At 35.9% G+C, this 15180-nt stretch overlaps 1 protein-coding gene across 1 annotated transcript; it reads left to right on the top strand.

The window, feature by feature from the left end:
- Nucleotides 1-1200: 1200 nt before the first annotated feature.
- On the top strand, nt 1201-5059 carry LOC310732692 (monocarboxylate transporter 13; the record flags this gene model as incomplete). The annotated part of the gene is given in 6 exon segments (XM_083553306.1): nt 1201-1264; nt 1801-1839; nt 1842-1943; nt 3118-3122; nt 3465-3572; nt 3576-5059. Coding segments are annotated over 6 exon segments (627 nt in total). The 3' UTR covers nt 3885-5059.
- Nucleotides 5060-15180: the final 10121 nt, after the last annotated feature.

Genomic DNA, 15180 nt, shown 5'->3' with positions numbered 1-15180 from the left:
ACTTTTCCTTTGTCTTTCTGCTTCTTTTCAGGTTCTTACTGTATTTAAAAGGTAGTCTGAGACTTATCCAGTAGAACAAGGGAATTCCATTAAAGGAGCCTCTAAATCACCTCATAAAATTATACATACTGTATCCTGTTGAGCATAATGCACATTTTCTCAGACCTTTCGGATCACTACAAAATTAATAAAGCACATAAAGTTAATACTTTAAACATAATCCCACAGTATTTTGCAACTATAAAGTCAATACACTCCTATTCTCTATCTCTAAAATGTAGAATGATCTATCCAGATTGTGTTAACTGTTGTATAGAACTGTACATCTGGCTCCTAGTTCAAGTGCTTTATGGTAAATAACCACAATATACACTAGTATATAGTATATAAATTAATGGCAATGGCAAAAAGAAAACCTTGATAGACCTATACCCATGTAAACAGATTCAGCATGATAGTAACAACTGCTCAGGTTGTTACTATCAACCTGGGCTCAGGTTGTTACTATCTAAATTTATTATTTACCCAGTTTTAGAATTGCGAATTAAATTGTACTCTCTGTTTGCAGTTTAATGAATAAATGTAGCGAATATACTATGCTAAACATGTCCTCCTAGAAGCCTGAAGACCCAGTGCATACCCACTTTCATTGTCTGAGATTTAGTCTGTGGTAATGAGTGCACATACATCCTCCTGATGGTGGTTAAGACCGGTATATTGTGCTATCTGCCTTTCTTGTGTTTGACATTTGGTGTGTTTACCACCACAGTGGCAGGCAGCTCATAGATAACATCAATCTCTGCAGCAACTGTACACATCAGAGGTATGCTTTAGTCCATCAAACATATCAGATTACATTAGGGAATAAACTAGGCAGAAAAAAATGTTTGTGTGCTGGTGGGTAGTGGGTAAGAATGTGTGTGAAGTCTTGAGCCAAAAAAAAGGCGAGGTTTCTTTAAATTATGCAGTTTCTCTGATGTGTCCAAAGAAACTGCATGTTTGCATTTCCATGCTAACACCTGTATCTTTTACCACCAGAGGGCAGCTGCTGATTAAAAGTCTTACCCAACTTTGCATAAATCTCTCACGATATTGGAGAGACTGATTAGTATTTCATAAGAGCAAACTCCACAAATGCCAAGACGTGCTTCTGTACAAACCTTTAATCATACACCATCTTGACAACCTGTGAACTACGGCATGATTTCTGCACTAATCATCACTTGTAATATCTTGACATTTGTGGAAGTCATGTTCCTCAGAAGTAACGTCATACAACGTACAGCTGATCAAAGTGCAGCAAAGCAAAAGTCTATAAATAATGAATGATTTCTCTAATTCCTTTCCCTAAACTTCATATATTGGATTTTACGCTCTGTCTGTGTTTTGTGGCTCTTTGCAGTACAGTATTTCAATTTAGTTTCATTTGTAATGCACTTTTATCAATAAAATTTTTTACAAAGCTGTAGATTTAGATCTGGAAAGGGGAAGCTGGGGAGAAAAGTGGCAAGGAAAAGTCCCAGAGACACCATGAGGAAGAAAGACTTAAAGTGGAACCAGTCCTATTCTGGGTGACATAAATATATTATAATGCACGTACAAATCCTCATATGTTTACACATACACTGTAAAATCAGTCATTAAGTTTGCTGAATAGATATTTAGTGTGATCATATAAGTACTATAAGATCCACAAGTACTAGGATGAGCACAAGACAGTCTTTATGATCCAGGTGAGATTATTCACTGAAGTAAGTATGATGGTTCAAGAAATGTGTTTCCTGTGTTTCTCTGATTCAGCTCCAGTTGGCTCTGCGTTCAGTGCATGTGTTGGCCACAAAGTTTGGTGATGCTGGGAGGACTGCTGAGCAGTGTAGGGATAGTTGTTGGAGTATACAGTAAAAATCTGTTCCAGCTTTACATCACTATGGGATTTCTGACAGGTAAAAGGACCGCCACTGAGAAACTTCTCACTATCTGACTTATCTCTCTTTTTCTCCCCTTGGTCCTGCTATTTACTTTTGGACCTGCTTTGGACCCCTTAGTCCTGCTATTTACTTTCAGGTTATTGTATTTCTCAATTTGACATTAAAAAGCGCTGGGCAGAAATCACACCTGCCGCTAGCCTTTGCAATGGTTTGTTTTAATTAAACAGTCAGATTGGCATGGTTCAGTCTTAATTCCACTTACCACACATTAAAAAAAAAAAAAACTGGTTGAAGGAATTCTACAATATATATGTGTTATTCCACTTAACACACACCTACAGTACACTTTCTGTTTACTAAGAATGGAACAGCTGACACCATGGTAATAGAGTAAATATTAACCAAATAAAATCAGCCTGTAGAGAAGAGAGAATCTGATAGTTTGGTGTGTGGCTAAAAATTCAACCAGGGAGATCAGTAATAATTTCCAAATGCATAATTGCATTTGCATAATTGTTTGGATAAATGAACACAAACTGTCTTAGTATGGTCCACAGTATACGACTATATATACTACTACTACTTCTATTACTACTACTACTACTACTACTACTACTGATAATAATAATAATAATAATAATAATAATAATAATAATAATAATAATAATAATAATAATCTATCAATGGAAAGCTCTTTGGAGCATCGTGAACAATGCCCATGTCCTTATAGACAGCAAATTCCCTCTATACAGAACATTTTCACCAAAAGCTGCATACAGAATTATTACGGTCTCCAGTCATCCTTCCCACTCTCTCTTTGATGTTTGATGCGCTACCAGACTTTCTTTTTACTGCCGACATAGTCACTGAACAAAACAGAACTTTCATGATTAATATTGCAGAGGAATTTTCAAACCACTCAACTTTTTCACTATGCCCTTTAATGCTGCCCAGGCTTGAGTAAGAAGGAGGGAAATAAAGGTTTTACTTTCTTTAATAGGCTTTCCTTTAACATATATGGTTGTTGTGTAGCTTTGTATCACAGGTCGCATGTCATTGAACAATAGGTTAAATTTAGATTGGTGCATTGATTTTTGCATTTTGGTTTGAATCAATTCGACAACTTAGAGTTTGTTATACATTATTATAATGTGATTAGAATCAAAATATGTGATTTGCCATAACTCAGATATAGTAATCTTTTACAATCCCTTCATAATTTGCAAATTCACAGTAGACCTACCCCAGGTTTTGACCAATGCTGGTCATATATTGATCAGATCCTATAAAATCCAAACATATCATAGCAGACTTATTGGTCTTGTCAAATATCAAATCGTTAACTTATGAATTTCAATCGTGTTGTATCCTGTGCATTGCTGAGGTTTGCAACCATAAAATGCACTTTTAAATGTAAAAGGAATTGGTGTTTTTGGATTTTTCAATGTAAATATATGTCTTTCTGTATTAAGTTATTTTCCTTATTATCTCTACACCTATGACCCTAAACCTAAACTCTTTTCGTCTCTTACACAGTGCCCTCTTTTTGGCATTGACTATGCTCTGACCTGGACTGTAACCATGCTGGGCTGCTATTTTGAGAAGCAGCGGCCCGTTGCCAAAGCTCTCACCAGTGCAGGTGAATAAATCGTCACTTTCCTTTTCACACCTCACATCCAATTCCTGGTAGACAATTATTCCTGGAGGGGTGCCATGCTAGTGTTGGGAGCTGTGCAGCTGCACTTGTGTGTGTGTAGCACAGTGTTGACGCCACACACTGCCCTCTATGATGAGTTTTTAACAGATTCACTAGGACTCAAGCTACAGTCCATCTTTCAAATACACCAGGAACCACAGGAGGCTCCTGATCAGAGCACTGACTCACAAAAAATATCCAGCAGCAGGCCAGATTTCTTAAGGAGCAAGTCTACACAACATGCTATACAACATGGATGACACATTAATTGGCAAACTTTGTGACAAGGTTTCCTCAGCCTTAGTGTTTGGTTTGTTTGCAGCACTTAGTTTCTTTGTCCCAGGTCTTTTTAGAAACTGACTTTTCCTTTTTTTTCTATTTTCCGTGAGCAAGGTTAGTCTGTTGAAGTGTAGACATGAGTGTATTTTTCAGCAGTATCACCTTTAAATGTATGCTTTATGTAGTGTGTTTTCTGTAGTTATGTGTTCTGTGTTCCTTTACTGTATGTTAATTTATGTTGTCTGATGCAGTACCTCAGTCCTAGGGGAATGTTCCATGTTCTTTTCACTGTGTACTGCACTATATATGGTTGGAATAACAATTAAAGTCTACTCGCCGTGACTTTAAATCTTCTCAATGTATACAAATGCTGCTCAGCTTATCAGGATTTAAACTATGATTAGTATGACTTAAAATGCAGAAAGAAAAGTGCCTTACACAGAATCAGTCAAACTCCATTTCTCGCTCTCCCTCTTTCTGACATGGCTGTGTTAATTTCATGCATTATTGGTTGACAGATAAATGCTCTTTCTTATCCTTTCTCATAGCTGTCCCTACCACAAATTTAGGGCATGTTTTATAGAGTGTAACTCTCTCCAAGTCCTCCATGTGCAATATGCTGCCTCGTTCACAAATGATATTCTGACAATATATCACAAGAGCACGACAATGGCACCAAATCAGTCAAAGTGGTAGTGTGAATCAGTGCTGCATGCTGTGGCAGCAAGCATTTGGGGCAATGCTTATTGACTGCTAAACAGTGCGAAATTTGTGTAATTTAAATAAAACAAATTCCTATGCTAAAAGCCTTTGAACACTTTTGAAATGATCTGTGCAGTTATGCAGTAAATTATTTTGTCTAGATGCTAACACATCACTTCGGGTTTTGTCTCACTCAGTCGTTTGTGGAATATAAACATTTTGTCAATACCTTCATTTAAATAAGCTTTTGCATTGCTTGCCACGATTAGACAAGAATAAAAAAGCCTGTGAGAGCTGTACTGCACTAATACTCTTAAATTAGCATTCGGCATGAAGCTGCAAATACCATGCAGCAAGGATAAATTGTGTGCTTACGAAGGATTCTGTGTGCAGGTTAATCTTTTTTATGTGATTTTACACTTTAGCAGGTTTAACACACAATGCATTTTTTAATTAATAAAGTTACCTTTAAGAAGCTATAGTACAGGCTTTCTAATTTTCTTTTTCCTGCACTTTTCCTGTATCAGATAACCAGGAGGCCATGCAACACTAAAGAGAAGTCTAAAATCCAGGAATGATGGAGTCGAATGGTAATGGAACTTGTCAAAAACTATTGTAATTATGAATGTGAATTGAAACAAGATGTGTTTTAACTCCACTGTGTTTAATCTTTATAAACCTTCATAAACAAGGAATTCCCACTCTACTAAATGCCCCTCACTAAAAGTTTTTCTTTATTGCACTGTTGGGTAAACAGTAGAGAACGATATGTGAGAGTGTGTGTGTGTGTGTGTGTGTGTGTGTGTGTGTGTGTGTGTGTGTGTGTGTGTGTGTGTGTGTGTGTGTGTGTGTGAGTGTTATAGGCCCAGAAGAGCAGCAGTTATATGAATACTAAAACCGGTCTGGCACTAACAATCATGCAATAAACAAATTCACATTTCTATGACATACATATAGTCGATGTAAAAATATCTGCATTATTTAATGCATTACATTGCTGCCGTATTATCAGCTGATTAAATGATTACATGAATGAGGAGGTGTTTAATTTATGTGTTAACTTATGTTAAATGTTTACTGTTATAATTCACTGTCTATGCACCCATGTCCATTTGTTAATACATGTTGTGCTTTTGTATATTGTGTATGTGAAAGAATGACAATAAAGCTTTGAGTTGAGTTGAGTTGAGTTGAGTTGAGTTGAGTTGAGTTGAGTTGAGTTGAGTAGAGTATAGTCTTTCCAGAAAATATTAAACTAATCCCAGCGGTCAGAGAAATCTTTCGAGCCAATTGCTCAGTTTGAAAGTGTTGCTTGAATTGCTGTTGCTTTGTTATTGAAATTGTCTTCATGTCATGCAACTATATGTACAATTAGTGGCCTTCTAATTCCATGTTGCTTATAATTGTGGAGGTAGGTTCCTTCCTCATGATGTTGGGTACTCCCCCCTTGTCCAAGAACTGAAATATACAATTCCGGTATACAATTGCATAGTCGAGTGGTACAACAATGCACAGTGTAACCAAGATAACCTCTGAAGAACCGCATCTGAGCACATGCTGCAAAAAGCCCACTGTTCAATTAACACCTGTAGCATTTATACTAACCTGATTCCAAAAAAGTTGTACAAATTGTGAATATAAACAGAATGCAATGATGTGGAAGTTTCACATTTCAAAATTGTATTAAGAATACAACATATATGACATATCAAATGTTTAAACTGACAAAATTTATAATTTTAAAGGAAAAATAAGTTGATTTCAAATATAATGGCATCCACACATCTCAAAAAAGTTGGGACAAGGCCATGTTTACCACTGTGTGGCATCCCCTCTTCTTTTTTATAACAGTCTGCAAACGTCTGGGGACTGAGGTGACAATTTGCTCAAGTTTAGTAATAGGAATGTTGTCCCATTCTTGTCTAAAACAGGCTTCTAGTTGCTCAACTGTCTCAGGTCTTCTTTGTCGCATCTTCCTCTTTATGATGCGGCAAATCTTTTTATGGCTAAAAGATCTGGACTGCAGGTTGGCCATTTCAGTACCCGGATCCTTCTTCTACGCAGCCATGATGTTGTAATTGATGCAGTATGTGCTCTGGCATTGTCATGTTGGAAAATTTCCCTGAAAGAGACGACGTCTGGATGGAAGCATATGTTGTTCTAGAACTTGGATATACCTTTCATCATTAATGGCGCCTTTTCAGATGTGTAAGCTGCCCATGCCACACGCACTCATGCAACCCCATACCATCAAAGATGCAGGCTTCTGAACTGAGCGCTGATGGTTGTCCTTATCCTATTTAGTCCGGATGACATGGCGTCCCAGTTTTCCAAAAAAACCTTCAAATTTTGATTCGTCCGACCACAGAACAGTTTTTGCCACAGTCCATTTTAAATGAGCCTTGGCCCAGAGAAAACGCCTGCACTTCTGGATCATGTTTAGAGATGGCTTGTTTTTTGACCTATAGAGTTTTTTACCCGGGAACGGCGAATGGCACGGTGGATTGTGTTTACCGACAATGTTTTCTGGAAGTATTCCTGAGCCCATGCTGTGATTTCCATTACAGTAGCATTCCTGTATGTGATGCAGTGTCGTCTAAGGGCCCGAAGATCACAGGCATCCAGTATGGTTTCGGGCCTTGACCCTTACGCACAGAGATTGTTCCAGATTCTCTGAACAATTCTCTTTGGATGATATTATGCACTGTAGATGATGATAGCTTCAATCTCTTTGCAATTTTTCTCTGAGAAACTCCTTTCTGATATTGCTCCACTATTTTTCGCCGCAGTGATCCTCTGCCCATCTTGACTTCTGAGAGACACTGCCACTCTGAGAGGCTCTTTTTATACCCAATCATGTTGTCAATTGACTTGCAAATTGGTCCTCCAGCTGTTCCTTATATGTACATTTAACTTTTCTAGCCTCTTATTGCTACCTGTCCCAACTTTTTAGCTCTCATGAAATCCAAAATGAGCCAATATTTGGCATTATATTTCAAAATGTCTTACATTCAATATTTGATATGTTATCTATATTCTATTGTAAATAAAATATAAGTTTATGAGATTTGTAAATTATTGCATTCCTTTTTTATTCACAATTTGTACAGTGTTCCAACTTTTCTGGAATCAGGTTTGTACAAATAAACAGAAAAACTGAGGTGTAAATTAAACACAGTAAGATTTTAATCGATTGGTGAGAAGGTGATAATTCAGCTCTTAGGAAGTGAAAACAAGCAATGTTCTAGTGTTGTATGTTCATAATAAATAAGTAAATTAAAGGTTACTAAAAGTATATTTAAACAACTAATTCTTTTGTCATTACACATTTACATTTAATACATGATATACATTTTATCCAAAGTATATCCTGTAGCACATGGTCTATAAATTCTATCATGCTAAATTATGGTAGAGATGAGTTTGTTTAGCAACACAATACACAAGTTACACTGATCAGGCATAAAATTTTTAACACCTGCCTAAAATTTCGTTGGTTCTCCTTTTTGCTGCCAGAACAGTTCTGACCTGTCGAACATAAACAGTATTAACTTCTTCAGCAATTTGAGCTACAGGAGCTCGTCTGTTGGATCGGACGAAGGAGTTAGCCTTCGCTCCCCCCGTGCATCAGTAAACCTTGGCTGCCCATGTTGCCGGTTCCTCACTGTTCCTTCCTTGAATCCTCCAAAATACTGACACTGCAGACCGGGAACACCCCATAAGAGCTTCAGTTTTTCAGATGCTTTGACCCAGTCATCTAGCCATAAAATTTGGCCCTTGTCAAACTCAAATCCGTACTCTTTCTGCTTTTAACACACCAGCTTCTTAGACTAAATGTTCACTTGCTACCTAATAAAGTGAGATAAAGTGTCATTCACTTCACTGGTCATCATGTTATAAGATCATAATGTTATGCCTGGTCAGTGTATTTTTAAGTGACATTTAAGTGCTATAGGGGTCTACTGGAAAGCATGTCCAACAAAATAATAAAGGCGTCTGCTGGAAAATCCATTTTGGGACAACCTTAAAGGTACTATGCAGAACCTATATATATTAGACTATTAGGGGTATAACGGTAAACAAAATATATGGTTCAGTACGTACCCCGGTTTTTGTCACTGTTCGGTTCAATTGTGGTACAGTTAGGGGAAAGAAATGCAAAATATAAAATTGCTTTTAATTTTTTATTAACACTATTATTATTATTATTATTATTATTATTATTATTATTATTATTATTAACATTTGTGCTCGACATTTGAACAGTTTACATTTATGAAACAATTTTAAATAAAATGCCTTCTTGGGTAAATAATATATAACATTATATTTTATAATATTTTATACAAATAAAATATAATAAATAAAATGAATTCAATATTTTTTTATTATATTGATTACATTGAGTAATTAATTGAATTGGCACAAATTAAATTTCATAAATGGATTATATTTTACATTTGTTAGACCCCATATAACCCCATATAACGTAAAAAATTGAATACAGTATGTACTGTAAACATAAAATAGCATTTTTGGGGTGGCTTCCAATTATCGTTTTTTTTTTTTTTCCGTTTATCGTGGGTGATTTTAACGGTGTATCAAACGGGGGATTACTATATATATATATATATATATATATATATATATATATATATATATATATATATATATATATATATACATATATACACATACATACATACATATACTTTAAACCCAATTTCTTTGGTTTCCCAGAGCCTGGTGTTTGGAATGGAATAATTGTTAAGTATAAGGGAGGCCTTTCCTTTCTGTCACCCTCTAGTGTTGATTAGGGGTAACTATTTAGAATACCGTACTCTATTTATACTATGTGCAGGTTATAGTGAGCATGGAGAAATTGTTTATAACAATTTTCCTAAATCCGTAAACAGAATCAGCCTTAATAATCGATTCATGATTAAAGTTGCTCAGAGGCCATGACGCTCAGGAACTCTGTCTGCAGTGCTCTCTTTCAGTAACATAAACTACACATGTTTCATGTTTACTCTGTGTTATGAAATAGGATGCAGCCGCTCAAAGCAGTCATTTGTACAGAATTTCAAAGCATTTGTTTGAAGATTACAAGAGACTATCTTTTCAACATCTGATGTTTTTGTGGGGTTTTTTGTTTTGTGGTCTAAACAGATACATGATGCATAAACTTCAGAATATTATCTGATGGCTTATGATAAAAATCTTACTCTTGGAATAAAATAAATATGTTCAGCTTCATCACCTCTATAAATCATGGAAAATAAATGACGCACTGAGACTTGCCCGTAGTAAGTAAATTTACAAACATAAGGTCTGCTGTTTCCAAAAACATACATCTTTCATCTCTCTTTTCTCCACACATTCATATACACACATTATTCGGTAGAAACGCTGATCCAGTTGTATTTTTTTTGTATATTACATTAGGGGTTTTCATGCTTTTTGGAGCCAGCAAACCCTTTAAATTTAAAATATATTTCACAGATTTATATTTTCAACCTATTCCAAAACTTCCATATAGTTTCCAAATAAGTTTTGAGTACGGGGGGGGGGGGGGGGGGGGGGAGATTGTGAAAAAAAAAAAAAAAAAAGTGAAAAATTCTGTTTTCACTTTAAAAAAAAATCACTTTGAAAGATTATAGTATCAGGCTGCAATATAACAAAACTGAAAAAGTGAAGGGGGGTGAATACTTTCTGAATGCACTGTATACAGTATATGAGGCTCATTATGTTTATATGTTAATAAAATTTTATTTACTTATTTAGTCATTGATCTCAAAGCATTTTATTCAGTATTTACATGGAATTGCTCAGTGACTACAACAAAGCAAAGCTGTATAGTAAGAACAGTAAGGAATGTAATTCTGATGCTCTGATATGTCGAGAGTTTTAGGGGGTTGAGTTTCATTATTAGTTTCACGTTTAGACGTGTAGTCACCTGCTAAATGAGGATCAATAACATGGTTAGATTCACCCTTTTAAGGGGATTTTCTTTCTGACAGACGCATTAGAGATGCACAATCTCTCTGTATCTCTCTGTCACACACACACCGACACACACCACTTAGACAAGGAGGAGTACTCTCCTATTATCAGATAAAATGTGAAAAGCAAGATCAAACCAAATTGCCCCCACATTTCCGTCCTCACATCTAGATCCTGTTCTGGGGAAGAAAAAAAATGCTTTTAGTCCTTTGAACCGTTTAGCCTTCAATCAACTCTTTGGTTTCTGGCCCTGTTACCTGCGGTTTGTGACTCTAAACAAATTACATGTGCTTTCACGTTGCGCTATGTAAATGAGGAGTCATTCTTTTATGATTTGATTGTCGCTATCTGATCGTACACAGCATAATTCTTATGTGTATTTGAAAGTCCAGATGTGAGTTAACAATGCTGTGTTTCCCTCATGCTGCCATACTCAATATGACAGCGCCTAGAAGCTTCCCCAACAAAACCATTTCTCATGTCAAAGCAGATGGTTAAATTCTTTCTCATTTGCCATAAATAATAATATAAAAAAAAAAAACAGTTTGACACGCGAGGCGTGCTATACGACCTGGATGTATCCTGAGCCATTTTTTTCCAACTGAACTTGAACATGCAGTGACCCCTTTGATGTTCCTAATTGGAAACAGTTGATTGACCAGAGTTAAATGTCTGCATCGGATCCTCACCACACATGCCAGTCTTAAACTCTCTCATTTAAGCCTGGCCTCATAAATATGACCTTAAAGATAGACTCCCTGCCAGCTAGGCCCTGTAGAAACGGCTGAATGTTTTCTGCGTGACCTCGCTCGCATGGGTCACGCTGTGGAATTCAGCTCGGCCATAATTCAAAGAGTGCGAACTGTGAGTGTGTGGGTGAGGGATTAAAAGATAGGATATAGTAGCAATGCTGTAGCTTATGCAGTATAACGATCGACAGGAGAGGCTTCCATGATAACTACTGGAAGGTCAAATAACGAAGGACACCATCAGGCCACCAGGATGGAAAGAAAAATCAGAAATGGGAACCATGCTGAGCAAAAGAAAGAAGGGAAAAAAACAAGAGAAAAAAAATCTGTTGCAAAGGATAGGAAAGTCTCAGCAGGGTACATTCTCTTTATCTCTTCCTTTGCTTTTTTTTCTCTCTCTTCTCTCTGCACCTGGGGTGGCTAGGTGGTGCTGATTAGAGCAAATGAAGGAATATTGCCTAATTTAGAGTGATGGGGACAGCTGTAGGAGGTTGGGATAATGAGCTCTTAGTGGGACACAGACTCACAGGACTGGGCTGCTGTAAAGCTAATGTGAATTTCAAACACTTATCTCAGGCTAAATGGACAAAACATAAATGTATGAAAACTATTAGGAGGATGTCATCAACCATTCCAATGCTGCTTCAGTGGAACAAATTGTACATTAATATTTCATATTATTTTGTTATTTCAGTATTTTGCCTTGCACTTTATATACTGTCTTGACATATACAGACTTAAATACTGTAGATTCTAATACACTAATAAAATACGTTTTGAATATAGTTATTTGCATATTCATTTAAGGATATATTGTATAAAACATTAATACATGGCCAAATGTTTGTAGACTCCTGACCATCACACAAATATGAGCTTTTTGAACATTTCATACCACATTATTCCTCTGTCCGTTATGAAAAACCTACACAATTCTGGAAATGCTTTCCACTTGATTTTTAAACTATTCTATTTAGATTTGTGCTCATTAAATCACAAGAGTATTAATGAGGTCAGATAGTGGTGTCAGTTGGAAAAGGTCTGGGGTGCAGCCTGTGTTCTAATTCATTCAAAAAGGTGTTTAGGTCAGGACTCAGTACAGGAAGCTCAAGTTCTTCTACTCAAACATGCAAACCATGTCTTCATGGAGCTCACCCAGTGAAGAGAAACAGTACAGTATCCCAAGACATTCTACTGAATTGTGTGCATAAACCAGACCTACGAATGTGTGATTATCAGGTGTCCACAAACATTTGATCATAGTATACCTTATCCTTATCTTCTTTGAACTTAATATTAAAGCATGAATCCACTTAAAATCTAATTTGCTGAATATCATAAGAAGAAAAAAAAAGTTTGTTCTCTTCTTTTTATGTTTTCTTGATTTTTAATGATTCAAAAAATAAGAATTCAACGAATGTCCTCAATATCCATGTGCCATTACAATAGATGCTAATTTTAAGCTCTGACACGGAAAAAAACATTGCGAAATACTTTATACACTGAGAAGGGTTGACATACTTTGAAATGTTTATACTGTATGCACATTTATTAGATTCACTTTTAAGAATAATGTTTTATTTTAATAGTTGTCAAATCATTTAGACCCAATTGCTCTAAAAGTGATATTTAATAGTTCATAATTGAAATCTAAGTGAAAAATTAGCACTAGGGTTTGTGTTTTGTTTATCAAGATACAGATTATAAAACTCATTTGAAACACATAATGCAGATAAACTCACAGGTTTCAATAAATGCACTCCAGATAGGGGTAATCACTTACTGTCCTGCACTGCATTCTGTTACAAATATGCAGATCTGTTAAAGAAAATATGGCATATATATATATATTCTTTTTTTATATTATTATTATTAATTGAATTTTACGACTGTTGAACAGTCGTAAAAAAGCATTTCACTGCATGGCGTACTCTGTATTAATGTGTATGTGACAAATCTTTAAAATTTGAAGTTGGCGCCAGAATGCACTAACGATAGATTAAAAGATGGCAGAGTCAATATAATAGTCTGGCCAATGTTGCTAGTAATCCTTGTGTCATGTAATGTACAACCTACCTTAAACACACCACTGTTGCAGAGAAATTAAAACTCTACTTCGCCATGGTATACTCTAATTTGAGAGCCATTTTTCAACAAAATAATGCTTCCTGCCACTCTACTGCACATTGTCTAGAAATGATTTGAGGAACATGACAAAAGTGTTGCCTTATCCACCATTTCCCAGCTCTCAATCTGATCAAGCATCTGTGGGATGTGCTGAAAAAACAATTGCGATCCAAGTCCACGCCTTACAACTTAGAAAACTCAAAGGATCTGCTGTCATGCTGCCAGATACCAAGAACACTGTCAGAGATCTTGTAGAATCCATAAATCGATGACTCAGAGCTCCTTGGTTGGTACAAGTTGGACCTACACAGTATTAGACAGGCGGTTTCATGTATGTTATGACTAAAAGGTGTATTATGCTGCTTACTTTGTAATTTCTGCTTGACATGTAAAGTATAAAACAAAAAAATGCTTCCAAAAATATTAAAAATTATATGAGCATTAAAATATTATGCAGTGTTTTATAATATGTAATTATACACATGCACTTTCCCACACAGTCACTATGAAATGAGAAAATTATTTATAGAAGCAATATCACTTAACCACTCAAACCACCGATTACATTCATATGTCTTACATTTCATGCCAGCTCTCATGGTCATATGGTTTCCTTCTGCTCAGCAGATGTTGCTGACTCTTCAGAGCATAAAAAGCCCTGCTGGAATTCACAGAAAACCTTCACATCTTCAAATTCAGACCTGCCAGCATCAACACATCAATTCTAATAAGTCTGAATTTATAATCATCATCTTATTGGGTAAAAGGCTGACCTGACAATGGGGTCGACTCCAACCAGCTCTATCTGGTTAAGTTCAGCTGCAGTGCCAGGAGGTTTGGAGCATTGGGAATGCAAACGTCCACCCATTCTTCAAAGAAAAGTTTTTCACTTTGTCTTTTATTGACAATACTTATCACTACTAATCAGTATCAAAACACAAATAATCATAATGAATTAGTTTGGCTTGTGTGCACATTTTTTTTTTTTTTCTAGTAACAAATTTAAATTACCACAAGCAAAAAAATAACGTATTCTTTATGCAATGTTTTGCTTCTGGAGTTATTTTCTTTGTGCATGCAATGTGAGATATTTTTAGCTTAGCCACATAACTTTAAAAAAATATAGTTTTTCCTGTGTCTAGGAAAAACAATTAAATCCCTGTTGTTTTGCCAAACTGCTGATGCTAATTAAAGCAAAGATTTCAAATTGACCTGTCTTCTCTGATCACTGGCAGAAAGCCTATTGTCATTAAGCCTGTAGAGAAAATTGGATCAAAATGCATGCTATGAAAAGTTTCATCATCCTCTGAGCTGATAATATTAAAATGTCTCCCTTACTGTGAGAGTAACACACATCTGCTGTCAGCTCATTTCTTGCATCTTTACTTTTTTTTTACTTCTTGCATCTTTACTTGCTTAGCTCTGGCTGGGTCTCCCTGCAGTAAAATGGATAATGACAGTGATTTGATCTGTCGTTTTTTTCCCCTTTTTTTAACACTTTCAAAGTGCTTTATAGGGAGTGAGGCACAGAAGGGGGTGCCCTACTTTAAGACCCAACATTTATTTTCAAAGCCAAGTGGCCCTTTATGTAGTTTAACACACATCACATGATGCTTAGCCAATGTGGAGATTTACTCTCACATTAGAGATAATTCACTGTAACTAACAAATGCATACCTTAAACACAACTTTTCTG

Source organism: Silurus aristotelis (assembly GCF_946808225.1).
Source record: "Silurus aristotelis genome assembly, chromosome: 10".
NCBI classification, from domain to species: domain Eukaryota; kingdom Metazoa; phylum Chordata; class Actinopteri; order Siluriformes; family Siluridae; genus Silurus; species Silurus aristotelis.
Note: the sequence above shows the minus strand (reverse complement) of the source record. Positions and strands in the feature narration are given on the sequence as shown.